Source organism: Staurois parvus, unplaced genomic scaffold (assembly GCF_062004578.1).
Source record: "Staurois parvus isolate SC_StPar_1 unplaced genomic scaffold, SC_StPar_1.0 ptg000029l, whole genome shotgun sequence".
Classification (NCBI taxonomy): Eukaryota; Metazoa; Chordata; class Amphibia; order Anura; family Ranidae; genus Staurois; species Staurois parvus.
The window spans coordinates 1284406-1306451 of NW_028317825.1; the positions used below are offsets into that span (position 1 = coordinate 1284406).

General features: G+C 45.7%; 1 protein-coding gene across 1 annotated transcript; it reads right to left on the reverse strand.

Annotated features, from left to right (window-relative positions):
- Positions 1 to 487: 487 nt before the first annotated feature.
- SUPT4H1 (SPT4 homolog, DSIF elongation factor subunit) lies at positions 488 to 20992 on the reverse strand. Its single transcript, XM_089657091.1, has 5 exons — positions 20836 to 20992; positions 16574 to 16680; positions 16405 to 16460; positions 3327 to 3380; positions 488 to 800 (listed from the first exon to the last, which is right to left on the reverse strand). The coding sequence occupies exons 1-5, from the start codon at positions 20902 to 20904 to the stop codon at positions 733 to 735; spliced, it is 354 nt and encodes a 117-aa protein (XP_089513217.1). The 5' UTR covers positions 20905 to 20992; the 3' UTR covers positions 488 to 732.
- Between the last annotated feature and the right edge of the window lie 1054 nt (positions 20993 to 22046).

Here is a 22046-nt window from a genome sequence, read left to right on the forward strand (position 1 = left end):
ACACAGACTTTATTAGACAAACATATCATAGGAAGATTACTGAAGGTCGTAACAGAATGCTTTGGGAGGTGTGGACGAATGGAAGATATCATTGATGGTGTGGCAGTTGCAAGTCACAAACAAAAATACATTTCATATTTTTGTTCATATTTTGGGCTAGTTAGGGTGAGGCACAGGAAAGAGATTTAAAGCTTTCAGTGACGCCTCTCTTTCCGTTACATTCAGTTCTGCTCTCACAGTAACTGTCAGCCACTTCCTCTCTAGAGCCACAGTAGACTAGAGCTTGTGACGCATCTGTGGTATACGATGGGTAAAGAGCACACTTTGGTGTTAAAGTTTCACACTTACCGGTTCTTTTAAATTGCATGTAACTGCCTGGGTAGAGTTTTTTTTTTTTTTTTTCTAAAACTTGGGGAGTGACCCACTGCCCTGCTGGTAGGTCACGTATCTTGACGAAAAAAAAAAAAAAAAAGAAATGACAAGACGATGAGGCTTAATAAATCTTTATTTAGTCCCAAAACAAACCCCACAACCCAAATTCTCCTCCACCAGGGTCTCTTTCCTTGTTAAAAAGACAGAAAGATGTGAAGTGTTCATGTGGCGGGCCAAGTGGCACAACCCTTCCCCCACTGCGGGGAAACCACAGCTTCAGCAACATAACAGGAAAATAAAACCAACGGAAGAGAAGACATAGACATCAACCCAATCTCTGCTCCAGCCCTTTTTCTGCAGTCACGTCTTGATAGCAGTGTCTCTGGATTTGTAAACCACCCCACGGCTTTTCAGCTCACGCACAATACCTAAAAGGGAAACAAAGCTCCATCATGGTGCAGATGAAAGGATGATAGATATGTAATGAAACGGCAGGAGATATATATATATATATATATATATATATATATAAAAAATGTATGCATTTATTTTTTTATAACATGACTGCCACTTGCAGCAAACAGTAAAATAGGTGAACTGTAGGCTTGTAAAAAGTGTTCAAAATGTAAACGTTTAATACACAGTAGGTTCTTGAAACCATGTTTGCAGTGTTTTAAATGTTAAAGGGACCTTCGTTAAACAGAAAACACAGACCTTATGAAAATGCTCATTGCCTGGCTTTTATTCAAACAATCAAATTGCAATAGTTACTGAGTTACTGACCATCAAAAAAATATGCCTATCCAAAAGCTGGTCTAAAGTCACAACATTCCATTTGTATATTTATTCTCTCTCTGGGTTAGTAACTCAAAGTATTAATGACAGCAGATCAGCATGACAGCCAGGCAACTAGCATTTGCAGAAAGAGGGAATCAGTGTCGGCCTCCATGTGTCTCTCCAGAAAAGTTTACAGTAAAAACCCAGATGTCATCATTACTTGACTTTTTATAAGACGTTGCTAGCTCCCTGGTCACCATGGTCACCCTTCAGTACTTCGTTTTAACAAGTCGCTCATTTGAAACAAGCAGTCAGTGATGTCAGAAACCCTAACCTACTGAGTCTAAACCAAATAATTAATTAAGCAATAATAGCATAGCATGAACATGACATCAAGAAAGGGAAAATCAGATTGTTTTTTTTTTTTGTTAGGACAGGTCAACTCCGGTCGTTTTAATCCATTACGAAAAAAGCAAACAAAAAAAACAAACAAACTCTAGCCTATAGAATATTATGGTCACAATACTGTTTGCCACAGTCATACTAGTCAACATACCAATGATTTGCAGGGAGTATTCCTACATGAACAATTTAATAGTGGAAGATAAGGACAGATATTGTCAACCCCAAATTGGAAAGCACATTGCAAGCAGCTATGTACAGCCTGTGACATGACAACAAATGGAAATGTAATGCAGTCTTAAAGTGTTATTAAAATGCAATTTAAAAAAAAAAAGTTTTTAAAAATAAAACAAACGTTCTATATACACACTCACTTGCTCTGTGTAATGGTATTGCACAGAGCAGCTCCGATCCTCCTCTTTTGTTCTAGTCCCTACTTTGTGTGTCCCCATAGCAAGCTGCTTGCTACTGGCACCCCTTCCCCTCCATTTGACTGACTGCAGCAGAAGCCAATGGTTCCTGCTGCTGCCTCTATGCCTGTGAGGAAGGAGAAAGAGCGCACAGTGCTGGATCGAAAGAGACAGGGAAGTATTTGGGTGGGAGGAAGCAGATACTGGAAGGTTTTTACCTTAATGCATAAAAGGGGATAAAAAAAAAAAAAAAAAAAAAAAAAAAAAGGAGGAGACACCACACAACCATAAGCCTTTAGAGCCACTTTAAAATTGTATCCAAAAGCAGCAAAACTAAAAAATTAATATTTCAGCTTAGAAGTGGAGGATCCATTAGTTCTCATTCAGTTTATTGCCTACATTTTTACCTGGTGATCCTGCCAGTAACACTGTCCCGAGAACTCTCACTCATTGCATGGTATCAACGGATGTACAGCACTGTCACCTAGGATGAACAGTGTTAAGGATGGAACACCTTCCCCTCTCTTCTGCATCATGCTTAGGGGGAATGTGTTCTGTAGTCCTAAACCCATTTCTGATAACATTGTTTGTGATAAGAATGTAGAGTGCACAGGACACAACACTGGATTTTTGGCAGGACCAGCACTTTTTTTGCAGTCATGAAAGAGATTTAAACTAAAAAAAAAAAAAAAAAAAAAAAAAAAATTATAAGCAGCCATTTGTTGAGGTTTGACATGAACAGTTGTTTTTGCTCAGTAGCAAATATTTGATATAAAATTTGTGGTACTTTTTTTAGTTAAGCCTGTGTGAAGATCTTACATTTTCTCAAAGACTTAACAAGCGTGCCACAAACTGATTTTCTTAAAGATAAGCTACAGAACAAAGTTTATTTTTAAAAATAATAATTTAGAATTATATTTTAATAAGCAAAGTTTGAGATTATGTCAAGGTCTTATTGAGAGAAACAGCTGTGCCAATAGCACCAAAGCATGGCTTAGAGAAGACCTACTCATTTTTATTTACAACCAGAAAATGTTAAGTCAATAAACAGGCTTGAAACCAAAAAACACACACAATTATATTTCCATTTTTTTCTAAAGCTCGCAAATGTGCTGATTATTGCAATTACTTATTGACATCAACGAGGTTAGGGTAAAACAGGAAATGGTGAGGGAAGTACTCAACCTTACTAGAATATTGAACAAAGAAACCAGACAGAGTGTCAGTAAGGCCAGTATGTTGGATACAAAAGTGTCCAATATCAATTTATGGTTAAGCTCACAGCACCAATAGGTTTTTTGTTAAAACCATCTAAATAGGTTACAAAAATTAGCTCAAAAGTATTTTGAGAGACATTTATCCTACCCTGTGGTAAGCGTCCTGTAACAGAGACTGCATACACTCCTGGCTTGAAATTAGCTGAAAAGAGAAAAACACATTAATGAACATATAAAATGCAGAAGTTATATATAAAACATATAATCCAACTTATTAGCACGTAACATTTCACCTATCATTCAAATCAGTGGTTCCCATCCTATTTTATGCCCCACATTTCATCTAGGATATGTTTAATGTGCGCATGCCCTACAAAAGTAATATCACAATTGAGGATGAAGAAGAGTTCTAAATTTCTAGCTTTTGAAGCAAGAATTGAACCATATACAAAATGAACTTAAAGCAGTAGTAAACTCTGCTTTTTGAAGTTGTACTCACAGGTAAGCCTATAATAAGGCTTACCTGTAGGTACAGTGAATATCTCCCAAGCTTGAGGTGTTTGAGATATTCACACTAAACGCAGTTGGTGATGTCTCCAGTGCATGCACTCTGAAGGGAAGGCATACCTGTGCCACGTCTTCAGAGCTGTGCCATAAACAGACTCCGGTGCACATGCGCGGGAGTGACTTCATTACAGCTTTGCCATTCAAAAAGGACTGGAGCCAGGGAACCAGAAGGTAGACCTGGGGAAGATGGAAGGGCTTCATTCTAAGGAAAGCATTTCATAATGTGCTAGTATGCGATGCATACTAGCACATTATGCCATTGTCTTGCATGGGATTTTTTTCTTTTTTTTTGGAAAGGCTGTGGTTTACTACTGCTTTAAAATAAGTTCCAACTTGTTGGAATATGGATTCATGATCCATTCTTCTGAAGGTCTTCAGCAACAAAATTGATAAATATTTTATTTGTGAAATATAAATGTATGGACTTATGAGTAAAATTATATACAAATGATGTCAGATGATATTTTATAAAGGATTTATAAACAATACTTTGTCAATCAGTTACCTACATGTTAAATCTGTTATCCTCTCTGACAAAAAAAAAAAAAAAAAAAAAAAAAAAAAAAAAAAAAACACAAGCCCACTACCCACTACCCTGTGCAACACAGTCACCTACTGCCACTACTCAAGGCATACTGACAGTGGGCTGAGTGATGACTTGTGACTAAGGGACACAAGCCACTCTTTGTTGCACCCCTGAAATTGTGTCTTGCACACCCTAGGGGTGTGGGCTACCCAGGTAGGGAACCCCCGATATAAATACACCAAGACCAAGTTTAACAAGACAAAGCACAGCATATCCCATCTACACTAAGCACAATCTTTAATTACCTTGTTCATTGCCCATTTTTACCTTCTTAATATAGCATTTGTTTTGGTACACTACAATTGTCTATATTCATCAATATGGAAATCAAATTTTGCAAAGATTTGCAAGGAGTGAGTTTCTTTTTTACCAGACAACCTTTGCCCATGTTCCACACAGTGTACATCCTTGCTCATTCTCAGCATGCCATGAATAGGATCAGGTGCTGGGGATGATGTATCTTCTGTTTACATGTACACTGGGATTACACTGGCAGTGTGCCTTCAATAACTGAACAGGAATGCTGCCAATCCAGGAGGAAGCAGTGGGAGAGATGGCCATTTCATCAGATGTAGTGTGACTGCAGATTGAACCGGTCACTGCTGGACACACAGAGGTAAGGATGCTATAATGTACAAGTATGTTGTGCACAACTGCAAAATATGGCAAGGGTCCACCACCACCCAGCAGAATGTAGTTCAGCTTTAAAAGATAAGTGCCCTTCAATGTTCTTTATCTTTCGCAGGCTCTCTACCTTCTTCCAGCATTCCTGTCATATAAATATACTTACTACGCTACATCATAAACGCATCAACAGTTTGACAAGCTGCGTATGATCCTTTTACCAATGTGAGCAATCAGTTCAGACACAAATATTTTATGTCACAAAACTGTTGTGTGTGTGTGTGTGTGTGTGTGTGTGTGTGTGTGTGTGTGTGTGTGTGTGTGTGGGGGGGGGGGGTGCACTGAAAAGGATAGGGGAGGGGACATCCTGACATTCATATACCCCTCCTCTGCCCTTGTCCATTTACAGAGCACCTTGTGTTCTGTGAAAAGATGTTCACAAAGACATTTTGTGCATAGATGAGGGAACAGGTAGGTGGAGAGTGAGTGACTACTCTTCACTATGTAAGAGACAGAGTTCTCGGTCTTGGTGCCGGAAGGTCTGCATGTGTCAGGTCAACGATGAATAAAATAAGTTTTTTCTACCTAGTGCAGCACTATCGACATATGGAACACCCATCATTAAAAGATAATTCATTTGTGCATATCTAAATGTCCCAAAACAGTTCTTTCCTGGACTTCTGCTTTAATTTAACCTGTAACTAATTAACACGACTGTGCACCTACCTGGAAGTTTGAAAAAAAAAAAAAAAGGGTTTCAAACTAGTCCTTGATAATGGAGTTGGAAATGACTGTCATGTTGCTTTGTTTTTGTAACCAACAAAACTTTAATATGACTTCCACTTACTATATTAATTTTAGACCCAACTCAAATAAGTAAGTTTGGGCTAACTGTGAAAGTCTGTGAGTAAATTTATTTTTGACACTGCAGCTTTGTGGTTATAATCCAGCGCAGAGAACTTCCCTGCACCATTTCCTTCCTTTATTGCTCCCATTACTATTCCTACACGCATGTCTAGTACTCACAGACAGCATCTGCATTCGGGGGGGGGGGGGGGGGAAATCACCAGTCAACGTTGAAGAATGACAGTTAAAAGTAAGTATGTATGGAGAAAAAAACCCACACACAAAACCCTGGTTACACTTAAAATGATATTTAAGAGAATATTCCAGAACAGCTAAGAGAGATGATTAGCTCCGCCTTCAACAGGACACAAGCTAGAAAAATAAAAAGCCTCCCCTCCGTTGTTGTAAAGATCCTGCACCAATGTACAAGAGGGAAATTTTTAGGTAAAAATGCAAATAATTTCAAAACACAAAATCACTTTAAACCAAAAATATCTGGGTGGGAATATGGATGCTGTCCTAGAAGATTCTCGGAAATACCATTACCGGTAAAGGTTACCATGGTTTTCCCAAATCATCTTCCAGGACAGCTACTTGAAAGGATAAGTAAATGTATGTTGGAGAGGAACGAATGCCTGCAACAACTTCCTGTGAAAGGATAAGTCCTGGCTGGCTAACAATTCCAAATGGTAGTGGTAACCAAAAGCATGGATTGTGACCTTACCGCAGTGCAAGATTTCTTCCCATGAAGCACCTGCCCTCTTTGCTCTTGATGCAGCCATAGACTTTGAGAAGTGAACTCTAATTCTAGCAGGTGGTAACTTACCATGCTTAATGTATGCTGAAATAATAATGTCTCAGGCCATGGTATTCTAAGAGGCACTGAGCCCTAGATGCAACCATTAAAAAAAAACAACAACAAAAAGGGTCTAAAAAGTTAGATAGATCTTTGTCAATCTAATTTACAGAAAACCCAACAAAGGCCACCATCTGCACCTTAAGGGTACTGGGCAACAAACTAACTCCTTCCTGGAACCAATCAAGAACTGCAGGAATGGAATAGGACTGTATGCCAATTCTTTTTTGGCCAGGAGTTAAAACATCTTCCACAGTTGTGTGTAGTTTCCTGGTATTCACTTTACTGCTAAGCAGAACGGTGTTAATAACCCTTTCTGAGCATCCTCTTTTCATGAGAAACCTCCCAGCCTCCAGGCAGAATAGCCAAGAACTTTGATGGAACACCAGTCCCTGTGATAATAAATCCAGACGATTCTGTAGAATCCAGGGTAAACCGACTGCCAGAGACTTTTGGACCCATGGAGCTATCAAAATTACTTATGCTTAGCACTGGAGGATCTTCATAGTCATTAGGGGTAGCAAAGATATTGGTGTAAAGCATACCCCAAAACTGACATGCCCCCCCACCTTTAACTCCTTCCTGTCCAGCCTATTGCAATATGATGGCCAAGCGGGAACCCTATTATCCTGGGAGGACGTCATATGACATCCTCAGGATCACGCCTCACACGTGCGTGGCCCGATCCTACACTGGCCCGCTGCCAGTGTCATGTAATCACTGTGGCCAATCATAGAAGATCACATGACAGTCGTATACAGTGAATGGCTTCTTTTCATGCCATTCATTACTTACAACTGTACTGCAAGCTGTGATTGGCCCTACATGTACATGGGATTGCTGTGGCCAATCACAACAAAAACTACTGAATGAATCAGATTTAGTAAAAATGCTCGCTTATACCAATGAAATTAGTTGATATAAGCCATTACGTGTTAAACAAAAAAATCCTGATCACTTGCCCAAAGTATACAATGTTCACAGGAGTAGGGATAAAAAAAAAAAACCCCAAACCCAAGGGTGGTTAAATACCACAAAAAGAAATCTATGTGTGGGAAAAAAAACCAAGTTACACTTACGGTAACGTCTTTTCCAGGAGTCTTTCAGGCCAGCACTCTGAGAGACCTCGGCTCCTCCCCATCTGAGGAAACACCTCCACCTACAATAAAAAAGCTCCACTCCCCTCTGACCTCAGTTCTCCAAGCATCCTCCGGTCATCTGGGGAGACACAATGCGAGACAACATAATCATAATAAGCCATCTTCACATAACCAATATCAACAGTGGGTGGGAAACCGGTGCTGGCCTGAAAGACTCCTGGAAAAGACGTTACCGTAAGTGTAACTTGGTTTTTCCCCTACCGTCTTTCAGGCCAGCACTCTGAGAGGATAAGCGAGTACTCACCCTTCGGGCGGGCTAACTGCTTGTAAGACCTTACGACCAAAGTCCTGCTCCTGCACCGAGACCAGGTCCAGTCTGTAATGCTTGGCAAATGTGTCATAGCTGGACCATGTTGCCGCTCTGCAAATCTGCCCTGGGGAAACCCCTGCTAACTCTGCCTGGGTAGCCGCCACAGCTCGGGTGGAATGTGCCTTGATACCCTCCGGGACCTCCAGGCCTTCTGCCTGATATGCTCCTGTAATCGCCAGCCGCAGCCAGCTGGCCAGCGTCCTTCTAGACGCCTTCTTGCCTCTTCTAGCCCCCTTAAAAAAAACAAAAAGGGATTCGGTGCTTCTGAACTCCCTAGATTTCTCTAGATACTGGAGAACGCACCTTCTGACATCTAAACAGTGATACCTCTCCTGATCTACCCCCACCGGGTCAGGAAAAAATGAGGGAAGGACAATGTCCTGTTCCCTCTGAAAACTCCGAGCTACCTTCGGAATGAAGGACGGGTCTGGTCTGAAAACGATCCTGTCTGAAAAAATACGGAGATAGGGTGTTCTGATCGAGAGGGCCTCCATCTCACACACCCTCCTCGCCGTGGTAATCGCCACCAGAAAAGCAGTCTTAATGGTGAGCTCACCTATCGGACAGGACTCCAAGGGCTCGAATGGAGCCCTAGTCATCCCCCCGAGCACCTTGGCCAAATCCCACACTGGAAATGGTCTGGACCTCGGAGGCCTCTGCCTCACCAGAGCTTTGAAAAACCTACTCACCAACGCCTCCCTGGCCAGGGGCGTCTCCAAGAACACACTGAGGGCCGAGACCTGGCCCTTGAGCGTGCTGACAGACAATCCCTTGTCCGCTCCCGCCTGCAGGAATTCCAACACAGAAACCAAACTATGGGTTACCACAGCTGTCCGGTCACACCAGGCTGTAAAGCAACCCCAGACCCTACCATAAATGGCCTGGGTCTCCTCCTTCCTACTGGCCAGTAATGTCGCCACCACCCTAGGCGAGAACCCCTTTTCTAAGAGGAGCTGCTGCTCAGAAACCAGGCCGTTAACCGCAATCTTCCTATGCTGGGGCAAAGAACCGGCCCCTGTGTTAACAAATCCACTCTTGGAGGCAGCTCCCAGGGTGGACGAGAGGCCAAACTCTTCAGGGTCGCAAACCACGCCCGCCGCGGCCAGAAGGGAGCTATCAGTATTAACGAGGTCCCCTCTGTCCTGAATTTCCTCAGGACCAGGGGGAGCAAAGGAACCGGGGGAAAGGCGTAACAAAGCCGGTAGTCCCACCTCTGACCTAATGCGTCCACCGCTCTGGACCCGTCCCAGCGGGATAGAGAGAAGAAATTTGGGACCTTGTTGTTCCTTCCGGAGGCAAAAAGGTCCACCTCCGGGGATCCCCACCTTCGCACAATCTCCTGAAAGACATCGGGGTTCAAGGCCCATTCCGACTCCCTGAGCCGAGTCCTGCTCAGGAAGTCTGCCTTCTGGTTCAGCTCCCCCTTTAAGTGTATCGCAGACAGGGACGCCAAATTCAGTTCTGCCCAGGACAACAGTGTCGCCGCTAAGGCCCCGAGGGCCTTGCTCCGCGTCCCTCCCTGCCTGTTTATATAAGCCACTGCCGTGGCATTGTCCGTCAGGACACGCACGTGCCGGCCCCTGACCTCCGCCTGGAAGGAGTGCAGAGCCTCCCACACTGCCCTCAATTCCTTCCAATTCGAGGATTTGTCCTTCTGCCCTAAGGACCATTCCCCCTGAGTCACCAAATTTCCCAGGTGGGCTCCCCAGCCCCTGGCGCTGGCATCCGTAGTGACCTCCGCGGAAATCGGAAAGCACCACAACAGCCCCTGAGTTATGCTGGACGATCTCCTCCACCACCATAGAGACCTTTTCACACTGGGGGGCACCAAGACCCTGCGTTCTAGGGAGTGACACTTCCTGTCCCAAACCCTCAGGATCCACAACTGGAGGGGACGCATATGCAGACCTGCCCACTGAACTGCCGGAATGGACGCTGTCAGCAATCCAAGTACCGACATGGCCTGTCTTATGGACATCGACCTGCTCCCCTGCAGTAATCTGACTCCGGCCTCCAACTTGGTGACCTTTTCCAAAGTCAGGCTGGTCTTTTGGTCTACCGAGTCTAGAGTGTAGCCCAAGTAAATCACCTTCTGAGAAGGCACCAGGCAGGACTTCTCCAGATTCAAAACCCACCCCAAGCTTTCCAGATGGTTCCTCACTATAACCAGGTCTTGCCGTAAGTGAGCCTCTGAATCTGCGAAGAGCAGCAAATCGTCCAGATAGGCCACCACTGAAATCCCCCTCAAGCGGATAGAAATCAGTGCCTCCGACAGAACCTTGGTGAATACTCTTGGCGAGGAGGAAAGGCCGAATGGAAGAGCCCTGAACTGCCAGTGTCGAATTCCTTCCTCCCCCCCCACTGCCAACCTGAGGAACCTCTGAGAGGCTTCCGCCACGGGCACGTGTAGGTAGGCGTCCTTCAAGTCTATGGATGCCATGAATGCACCTGGTGGGATTAGGGACCTGATTGTAAAAATGGAATCCATGCGGAACCTCCGGTAACGTACTGACTTGTTCAAGGGTTTCAGGTTCAAAATCAGTCTGAACGCCCCAGACGGCTTTTGAACCACAAACACATGGGAATAAACTCCCTTCCCTCGCTCCGCTACCGGAACCCTGGAGATGACCCCCTGGGACTCCAGAATCTCCAAAGCGCCCACCAGAGCCGCGTCCTTCGTCGGATCCCTTGGACGGGTCGTCACTAGAAAAGTCTCGGGTGGCGGTCTCAGAAATTCTAACCGGTAACCCCTTCGGATGACATCCAAAATGAAGGGGCTGGTGACCACGGCTTCCCACTGTGGGAGGAATGCCGCCAATCTTCCCCCCACAGGAGGAACCAAGTCACCTTGGTTTTTGGGGCTGCTCAGGAGGGCGAAAAATCGCCCCCCCTCTTCCCCTACCTCTCTGTCCAGCCGACCTACCCTGACCAGGCGGTCGCAGGCTCAGCCTCTTTGCCGGGCGGGCCTTCCGTGTCCCCCCCTCCTGCATTTTCCTCTTGAGGGGGAAGGACTTTTTCCTATCAGCTGTCCGGTCCAATAATTCCTCCAACCCCGGGCCGAACAGACAGTCTCCTGTGAGGGGGATGCCGCATAACCTAACTTTTGAAGTGATGTCCCCCTGCCATGTCTTTAGCCACAGCGCCCTTCTGGCTGAATTGGTCAGGGCAGCAGACCTGGCCCCCAATCTCACCGACTCTGCGGAAGCATCCGCAATATACCCCACTCCTTGCAAAAGGGTCTCAAAAGAGGCCAAGATTTTTTCCTTGGGAGAGTCTGCCACAATATGGGCCTGTAATTGCGTAAGCCAATACTCTAAGTTCCTGGCTACCACTGTCGTAGCCATGGCCGGTTTCAGGTTGTACAGGGTCGAGTCCCAGGCCTTCCTAAGGAGAGACTCTGCCCTTCTGTCCAATAAGTCCGGTAAGACCCCCATGTCCTCAAACGCTAGGTCAGTTCTCCTGGTTGTTTGGGAAAAGGCCGCGTCTAGCCTGGGGCTCTTGTTCCAGACCGCCTCCGGGTCTTCCGAAAACGGAAACCTCCTCCTCAACGCTTTTGAGAAGAACGGTTTCCTTTCCGGGTCTTGCCACTCCTTCTTAATCGTGTCTACCAAAATGTCATGCACAGGAAACATTCTGTGCTGGTGCTCCTCCAATCCCTGATACATTTGGTCGTGGAGAGATAAGGCCTTAACCTCCTCCTTAATGTCCAGGGTTTCGTATATAGCCCCCAGGAGCTCATCAACCTCCTCTAGGGTCAACTTATACCGGGAGGGGCCCCTCCCTTCCTCTGAGGGACCCTCACCCGCTGATTCCTCCTCAGACTGGGAGTCCCCCACTGGTTCCTCCCCAGTCATAAGGGGTTCCCGACGACTCACCGAAGCCACCTGGGGGGGGGGGGGGGAAGTGTAGGTAATGGGAGGGCAAACCTCTCCATGAGGGACTTGAAGGAGTCGAAGGTGGTAGCCAACTCCTTCACTGACCTAGCTAGGTCCCCCTGTTCCGGCTTCTCCTCCCTCACCAACCCCTGTATACATGGGCCACAAAGAACCTTTCGCCAAGATTCTTTTAGAACTTCCTTACAGGAAGGGCATCTCCGCTTGGGCTCCTGGTGCCTAAGTTTAGCTCGGGCCTTGCCCTGCAAGACACAAAAGAAAAAGGGGGGGGGGGGGGAAGCCCAATCAGTCCGACACTAAACACCCCCCCCCCCCTGCTTCCCGGCAGAGCAACAAGGGCCTGAAAAACCACAGACCCCTTGCCCTACCTTCTGCTAGGGGCCCACAGGTAGGGGAGGCCTCACTGAGGCACCTTACCTGCGACTGGCTGGTGCTGGCATCTCCTGGTCCCGGTGCCTCCGACATCCCGTACCGGAGGGTGGTCGCCTGGTGCAGGTCTGTCCCCCAGACCGCTGTGCACCGCACCGCCACATTCAAATTTCGCGCCGCCGTGGTGTGAAGGCCGCGACCGGAAGCGGAAGTCGCGGCCCTGGGCGAAGCCCCGCCCCTTCCGCCGGAAACCGCCGTCTCCCGACGTCCGGCCCGGCAAAGCCCTCAGACCGCCAGCATGGGAAGGAGCGGAACTCCCCCCGATCCTCCCCAGACCTCACCACGGCCACCCCGACACCCCCCCTCGCCGGAGGGGGCCGGGGGGCGAAGAGCAGGTAAGTGCCCTGTCCCGTCCCCCGGGATGCACTCTCACTGCTGGCAGCCTGCCCTGGGAGGATATGCAGCCGGACACTCCGGCCTTCACTCCCGGCTGCGTCGGGCCTCACAGCCGGCTATCCGGCCCTCGGCTCCCCTATCGTCCTCCTGCGCCTCCTCGTGTCTCCCCACCGGAGGAAACACCTGAACTGAGGTCAGAGGGGAGTGGAGCTTTTTTATTGTAGGTGGAGGTGTTTCCTCAGATGGGGAGGAGCCGAGGTCTCTCAGAGTGCTGGCCTGAAAGACGGTAGGGGAAAAAAAGATAAAAATTTTATATGGGTACAGCATTGCATGACCACGCAATTGTCATTTAAAGTGCAACAGCGCTGAAAGGTGAAAATTGGCCTGGGCAGGAAAGGGGTCAAATCTACCTACCTGCATTTTACCTGTCCAGGATGTACACTGACCATGTAATTTCACTGTGTCATTTGTTGGTCTGTACAGATAGTCTACAGTAGAATAAATTTTCACATTCCAGTGTCAGATTATTATTATTGTACAGGATTTATATAGCGCTGACAGTTTGCTCAGCTCTTTACATTATGGTGGGAGACAGCACAGTAACAATACAGTTCAATACAAGAGGGATTTGAGGGCCCTGCTCCTTGGAGCTTACAATCTAAGAGGGAAGGGATAGTGGTACAAAAAAGGTAATAACTGTGGGGGATGGAGTGGTTGGAAGAGTAGAAGATTCCAGTATTAGCTGAGGGCAGGATAGGCTTCCCTGAAGAGATAGGTTTTCAGAGTGCGCCTAAAAGTGAGCAGAGTAGGCTATAGTCTGATAGATTGGGGTAGGGAGTTCCAGAGGATGGGGGAAGCCCTGGAGAAATCCTGGAGATGAGCATGAGAGAAGGAGACAAGGGAGTTAGAGAGTAGGAGGTCTTGCGGAGAGTACGGTTTGGGTGATATTTAGAGACAAGATCGGTGATGTAATTTGGGGCAGTGTTATGAAAGGCTTTATACGTCAGTGTTTTGAATTTTATCCGTTGGGCAATTGGAAGCCAGTGGAGGGATTGGCAGAGAAGGGTGGCAGATACAGAACGGTTAGTGAGGTAGAGGAGTCTGGCAGCAGTATTCATGATAGACTGAAGAAGTGGGGATAGCCTGCGATGAGGTAGGCAAATGAGAAGGGAGTTACAATAGTCAAGGAGTGATATAATAAGGGAGTAAATGAGTTGCTTAGTGGTTTCCGAGGTTAGGAACGGGCGTATCTTGGAGATGTTGCGGAGGTGAAGTCTACACGAGTTTGTCCTTTCAGCCCCAGGTCCAATCACTGACAGATTGGAGTCTAGGATTACACCTAGTACCCTGGCATGAAGGGTGGGACTGATGATAGTGTTGTTGATCTTGATGGAGAAGTCGGGGGGGGGGCACGAGCCAGGGGGAATACTAGGAGCTCAGTTTTGGAAAGATTGATTTGAGGAAGTGGAGAGACATCCAATCCGATATGTCACTTAGTAGGCTAGTGATACAGGTGGAGACTGAAGGGGTGAGGTGAAGGGTAGAGAGATAGATTTGTGTGTCATCAGCATAGAGATGGCAATTGAAGCCGTGAGAGTTTGTCAATTGGCCAAGGGAGGAGGTGTAGATGGAGAAGAAAAGGGGTCCGAGGACAGAACCTTGAGGGACCCAACAGAGAGAGGAAGTGAACAGGAAGTGGCAGCGTTATAGGTGACACTGAAGGAGCACTGTGATAGAAAGGAGGAGGAGCAGAGTCTCTTAGGCCAAGAGAGTGTAGTTTTTTGAGGAGGAGGGGGTGATCAACCGTGTCAAAAGCCGCAGAGAGGTCGAGAAGTAGGAGTATTGTATAGTGACCATTGGTCAATGTTTCTTTTCTTTGAAACATAAAAGGCATGCCACATGGCACTGCACAGGTTAATGCATGAATTCTCTGTAGACTAAAGACTGACACCACCTGTGACGAAACTACACATCCCACAATCCTTGGACTTATGTAGGCCATATATGGGTCTAATTCTGAAAGAATTTTCTTTCAAAAATTGTAACTCTGAATTTTCGTTCGAATTTCACATCATTAGTGAGCTTCAGCATCGGCCGATTTTTGGGTGGCCATCGAATCTGAGTTTTCGTTTTTCAAAAAATTTCCAATATGCCCAAGATAAATTTCTAATCAATGATGGAAGGCTTGTTTGGTCAAATTTCGAAATCAATGGTGGAACCATCGAATTACAAAATGTCCAATTTTCTAAAGAAAATTAATTCAGAATTCAACTCATGTAGGACCTGCATTAGTCTAGTACAGGTGAAAACTAACATGGTAATTAGAGATTAGATTAAGGGCAGGTGAAAGCAATTATAACAGAGCTTACAATGCTAGAAGAGATGGGTTTGTTTCAGAAGACCCTGTTCATACCAGAATGAGGTGTGGGAAAACCACACTCCTTGCAAATGTTCCACACCGCGTTCAAAAATGCAGTGCAGTTGTGATCTGCAGTGGTTGTCAATGTTAAGTTAAAGACACCACAAATACAGGTCAAACGCAACGCGTTTGCCGGCATCGGATCACAGGGTACAGAAGTACCAAGCGATCTGACTGCAGTGATTTTTCATGCACTAATTTTGGTGAATGGCCTTAGAATGACTGGCCTCAAATCACACTGAACAGCGTATGAATTGTAAAAGGAAGCACAGTGCATTCCTGCGCAATTCCTAGTGTGAGCCGACATTTGTGATGCACACAGAGAATGGCAAGGCTGTGACCCAAAAGAAGAAGTTGCTTATCCTTGTGAAATGGGTACAAGATAGGTGAAACCATTGATGAACATGGGGAATCAATTAGCCAACATGTGAATCCACCAATACAAGGCAAAGCAAGCAAACGACAACTGAAATTGTACAGTCCAAGTACATCAGTTTGATAAAAGCATACCTACGCACATGGACATCATGAAAACCCTTGGCAGATTCTAATCCCGTTATAGCAAGCTTTGTATGAGAAATGTATCCTGCCTATCCTGACTCAAAGCTCAAAATTTACAACCTCCACTTTCTTATTAGACTAGACTACCTTAAAAAAAACAAAAAAAAAACCCCACAAAAAATAAAAAAGGCCTTGCTAAGAGAGCCCAGTAACCTATATACACTACACAGCATAAACTGCCAGTTACCTTTACATTTGTCCCTTAAGTGCTGTCAAGAGTACTTTCTGGTGGTCACTATTAGCAGAGAATTAAAAAAAGAAGAACGCATCAGAAATGAGGGCAGTTATGTTCTTCACAACCAGGAGGTGAAGATAACGGAGATGTGCTACAGGCAGCACTGTGGGAAGGAATGGTCGAGGCAAGTGGTATTTGCGGTCTGATTCTGATGGCTGTTTCAACACCCCAAAACAAAAAACATCTGCTTTGGGATCCAGGTGTGTTTTAAATTTAAAATACAAAAACACATGTAGAACAGCAGAAGAAGGGGCATGTTTATAAACCAGTGAATGGGACAGTTACTGCAGGTGAATCACTGTAATTTGAAACACATGCACCTAGAAGATACACATCCAGTGAAGGTTTGCCAAATTCAATGCTTTATAAATTATATCCCCTAGTGTGTATATCATAATACTCACTGATCCGCTGCCACTTTGACACCCAGCTGTCATCAGGGCTCATCATGGCCACAATCCTAAAAAAAAAAAAAAAAAAAAAAAAAAAAAAAAAAAAAAAGAATGCCAGTATTACAGCTTGTTGGCCTGATTTTTTATGATCCACGACAACAATACACATGAAAAGACATACCCATCAAATGAGGAGCTAGTGCAATCATACACCATTTCCCTGTTCCCCTTCATCTGCAGGTAAGCATCACAGTTGTCACAGCCATCATATTCAAACTGGTCAATGGTCTGGAAGAAAAGTGAAACCACATACTGTTAGAAAAGAAAATAATAAAATGTATACACGCAAGAAAAAGGATGGCCCTTACAGTTTCTTAAATTTAGGATTTCACATTACAGATGCCCTGCTACGGGGAGGCATGGGTGTGCAAAATCACACACACACACACACACACACACACACACACACACACGATTTTGCAGGTCTGGGTCGGGGGTGCGCTTGAGGCGCACGCGCGCCCTACCCCCGCCGCCATTCAAGGCTTCAGGTGTCAATCACCGGGTCTCGGGTTGGTGGTTTGTAAACAATACAGTTCTCTCCGCTCAGCTCCTGCACAGTGCTTTGCATGGCTGTGCATAGCACAGCCATACAAAGCAGTGTGCTCACAGTGAAGCACTAACAGCGCACTATGTAAAATGGCATAGTTAACCCTTTGATCGCCCCACATGTTAACCCTTTCCTGCCCAGTGCTATTAGCACAGTGTCAGTGCTGTTTACTAGCACTGATCACTGTATTGGTGTCACTGGCGATGTCAGTGACACCAAGTCAGTTTCCCCCAGTGTCAGAATGGCTGCTGCAATCCTGGTATAAGTTGCTGATAGCCGCCATTACTAGGGAAGAAAAAAAAAAAACACAATTGGGATTTTTTTTTTGTAACAAACACATGTAGCAGAATACATTTTGGTCTAAGTTTATGACAATTGATTTTAAAAATTTTTTACTAGACATGTTTAATAGCAAAAAAGTCAAAAATATTGTTTTATTACTCAAAATTGTCACTTTTTTTTTATAGCACAAAAAATAAACGCACAGGCGATCAAATACCACCGAAAGAAAGTTCTATTCATGGGGAAAAAAAAAAAAAGATGTAAATTAAATTTGGGTGTAGCGGAGCATCACCATGCAATTGTCAGTTAAAGTAACGCAAAAAAAGGCCTGCTCAGGAAGAGGGGTAAATCTTCTGCAGGGCAAGTGGTTAAGCTTTGATAAAAAAAACAAAACAAAAACCACTGGAAGCTGATTAGTTTCTATGCAGAGCTGCACCAGATTGTGCACTGTCCAGTTTTAGTAAATCAACATGTGTACATGTGTGTAGTGGTCTCCTTGCTGTATACAATTTGGTGAATCTGTGTGCTGCAATGGCATTTATATGCAATTTTTGTTATTTTAGTTAAACCTGTCTCCCCTGGTCTGGGATTTTGAAGCTAGTTTTACCTCAGGGCTCAATAAGCAGCACAGGCTAGAGCCAGTTTAGGCATCCACTGGCCACTTCTAGTAGAGGTCTGGTTGCATGTCAGATTGGAAACTACTACTGACTAAGATACAGGGTGGAAAGGCTGAATGAATTCTGGTCCCACACCACAGTTTATGCTGGATTCCAGGCTGGTTGGACAACAGTTGGAGAATCTCCCCATCACTGTAGATCTTGTTTTCAGGTCTCTGGCACAAAGACAGATGCCACATCATGTTGATCCTCAGGGGCCTACAACTGAACTCTACTGCAACATTCACCTGCTGGCTTCCCTATTAATGTGGTTGTAAAGGCTCAAGGTTTTTTTTTTGTTTTTTTTTTAACTTCATGCATTGTATGCATGAAGATGAAAAAAAAAAAAAAAACCCACCTGTGTGCAGCAGCACCCAAATAATGTCCACAAGAGCCTCGGTTCTCCGGGGACTCTCATTCCTAATTGAATGAGGCAGCAGTGGAAGCCATTGGCTCCTGGCAATCACATCCAGTGACCCAATCAGGAGAGGAAAGGAGCAGGGCCGAGCCACGGCTCTGTGTGCAAATGGACACGCAGAGCCATGGCTCAGGACTGCAACTGCTCAGGTGCACCCATAGCAAGCTGCTTGCTATGTGGGCACCCAACATGAAGGAGGGGCCAGGAACCCCTTGTTTGCTCAGAGACATTCACACCAGTGGCCTGCTGGAGGTCATTTTGTAGGGCTCTGGTAGTGCTCATCCTGTTCCCCCTGCACAAAGGAGCAGATACCGGTCCTAGTGATGGGTTAAGGACCTTCTACGGCCCTGTCCAGCTCTCCTACAGTAACTGCCTGTCTCCTAGAAACTCCTCTATGCTCTTGAGACTGTGTTAGGAGACACAGCAAACCTTTTGGCAATGGCATATATTGATGTGCCATCCTGGAGGAGTTGAACTGCCTGTGCAACCTCTGTAGGGTCCAGGTATCACCTCATGCTACCAGTAGTGACACTGACCCTAGCCAAATGCAAAACTAGTGAAAAATAGAGAAGATGAGCAGGGAAAAATGTCAGTGAGCTCCACCTGTAAAACCATTCCTGTGTTAAGGGTTGTCTCGTTGTTGCCCATCTAGTGCACCTGTTAATTTCATTAACACTAAAAGCAGCTGACCCCCTCTGCAACTTAACTGACCAGATCAATATCCCAGGAGTTTAATTGACTTGATGCTATACTGTGATTTAAACAAAGTGTTCCTTTACTTTTTGAGCAGTATATATATTGCCAATCCCCTCCGTGGCCACAGGTGTATAAAATCAAGCACCTAGGCATGCAGACTGCTTCTACAAACATTTGTGAAAGAATGGGTCGCTCTCAGGAGCTCAGTGAATTCAAACGTGGTACCGTGATAGATTGCCACCTGTGCAATAAGTCCATCCATGAAATTTCCTTGCTACTAAATATTCCACGGTCAACTGTTAGTGGTATTATAACAAAGTGGAAGTAACTGGGAATAACAGCAACTCAGCCACGAAGTGGTAGTCCATGTAAAATGACAGAGCGAGGTCAGCGCATGCTGAAGTGCACAGTAGTCGCCAACTGTCTTCTGAGTCAATAGCTAAAGATCTCCAAACTTCGTGTGGCCTTCAGATTAGCACAACAACAGTGCATAGAGAGCTTCATGGAATGGGTTTCCATGGCCGAGCAGCTGCATCCAAGCCTTACATCACCAAGTGCAATGCAAAAAGCGTTGGATGCAGTGGTGTAAAGCAGGCCACCACTGGACTCTAGAGCAGTGGAGATGTGTGATTTGTTACTCCAGAGAACACTTCTCTGTCTGAAAAGCTGATGGATGTGTCTGAGTTTGGCAGTTGCCAGGAGTACGGTACTTGCCTGATTGCATTGTGCCAAGTGTAAAGTTTGGTGGAACGGGGGGGGGGGTTATCTTTCAGGGGTTGGGCTTGGCCCTTTAGTTCCAGTGAAGGGATCTCTTAGGGCATCAGCATAACAAGACATTCTGGACAATTTCATGCTCCCAACTTTGTGGGAACAGTTTGGGGATGGCCTCTTCCTGTTCCAACATAACTGTGCACCAGTGCACAAAGCAAGGTCCATAAAGACATGGATGAGGGAGTTTGGGGTGGAGGAACTTGACTGGCCTGCACAGAGTCCTGACCTCAACCCGACAGAACACCTTTGCAATGAATTAGAGCAGAGACTGCAAGCCAGGCCTTCTCATCCGCCATCAGTGCCTGACCTCACAAATGCACTTCTGAAATAATGGTCAAACATTCCCATAGACACACTCCTAAACCTTGTGGACAGCCTTCCCAGAAGAGTTGAAGCTGTTCTAGCTGCAAAGGACGGGGCCAACTCAATATTGAACCCTACAGAATAAGACTGGGATGCCATTACAGTTCATGTGCGTGTACAGGCAGGCGTCCAATACTTTTGGCAATATACTGTACTGGGATTATATGTGAACAGTTCCACAGGACTCTTTGCTGTTGGTACATTAGATGTATATACTATTAATATAGACCTTGTATTATTTCCATGCTGGCATCCATCTATACTCATGGTTAATGGTATATGCTGGTTGCAGTAGTTCCTCTGCTCTGGTTACTGGCTAAGTTCCCTCTCCACCACCACACACCTCAAAGAGGACTACAAACAAACAGCTTTGGGCTTTTCATGTCTTTTAACCCAAATCTCCAGTCACGTGACCTGTAGCCACCCCCAGTTCTCTGGTCCTGGAATCGTCGGTCTGAAGCCATTGTGACTGTTCCCTCCACCTTCTGTACGGTGCAACCTTAGCTGGCTCTGGAATCAGGGCCCTCCTGGGCTCCTATCACATATACAGCCTTCCCCATCCCAGAGATTTCTATACCTGTGGGGGAATACATAATGAGCAGGTCTATGTATCTCCCGCCGTCTACACACAGAGCCCGACCGTCTCTCACCTTCACCAAGGAACACAGCAAACAGGCTCTCAGATGCCGCAAATCTTTCGGAACCGTTTCCAAAGCCATAGCTACCAAGGGCGGAAGTACGTCTGTACCAACACAGGCAATACTACCGACTGCTGGCTGGAAGGAACCTCTCTATGGTGTACCTCCGCCGGCGCTCTATCCCTCGCCGCAATATCTATGGTGCTGTTCTAGAGGGTGCCTGTAGGTGGCTCGCACACAGCACGTGGGTTGTGGAGGAGGGGCGCTGAGCTCACGTTGTGTACATTGCACAGGAGGTGGTGTGGATTCGTGTTCTGTACACTTTACAGAAGATTGCTCAGACTTTCCATGTACTGCAGCGTGAGGAGATAAAAGAACGATGTCCTTGCACATATAGGGTTGAGGAGTACGTAGGATTTCTAAAAACACATTTAGCCCCTTTTCACTGCCATAGCTGTTTTTGTACGTTTAAAAAATTATTTCAAATCCCCAAACACTATATTTTCTGAAAGCAGACACCCTAGAGAATAAAATAGCGGTAGTTCCGAGTTTTTAATGTCATGCGATATTATCACAAAGGTAATTTGAGGAGAGAACTGTATTGTTTACAAACCACCAACCTGAGACATGGTATTTGACAGCTGAAACCTTGAATGGCGGCGCAGGTAGGGCGTGCGTGCACCTCAAGCGCATCCCCGACCCAGAACTGCAAAAACAGTGAATTTTAGGGCAAACAAACACAAGCAATTAGCAAAATGTTTGGTAAAATATAAAAGGTGAGGCTGCACCGTGGAAATAGATACCAAACATGCCAAACCTTACATTTGTGTGCACCTATGAAATGGTGACAAACTTCAGTGCCAGGGGCGGACTGACCATTTGGAAACTCGGGCACTGCCCGAGGGCCCGGGGTCAGTAGGGGGCCCCATGAGATGCCCCTGGTACATTTTTCATATGCTTTTTTGAGTTTGGGCAAGGACACAGGGGCCCCATGATCCCCTATTGCCTGGGGGACCCATGAGTTGTCAGTCCGCCCCTGTTCAGTACCATATATTTTCTATAGGCAACGCTTCAAACGCTGCAAAAAACAGTTTAGTATTACCAAGAATCATGCTAGAATTATTGCTCTCATTCTGGCGTGCACAGCGTTGTGTAATGTGTATCGCATTCCTTTTCATGCGTAGGCACCCCAATGTGTGTGTTTACATTCATATGTACATATA

Coding starts and splice junctions, on each gene's coding strand:
- SUPT4H1 (XM_089657091.1), bottom strand. CDS start 20,904: ATGGCTTTGGAAACGGTTCCGAAAGATTTGCGGCATCTGAGAGCCTGT. Junction 16,681..20,835: donor TGCTGTGTTCCTTGGTGAAG/GTGAGAGACGGT, acceptor CTTTTCTTCCAG/ACCATTGACCAGTTTGAATA. Junction 801..3,326: donor TACAGGACGCTTACCACAGG/GTAGGATAAATG, acceptor TTTCCCTTTTAG/GTATTGTGCGTGAGCTGAAA.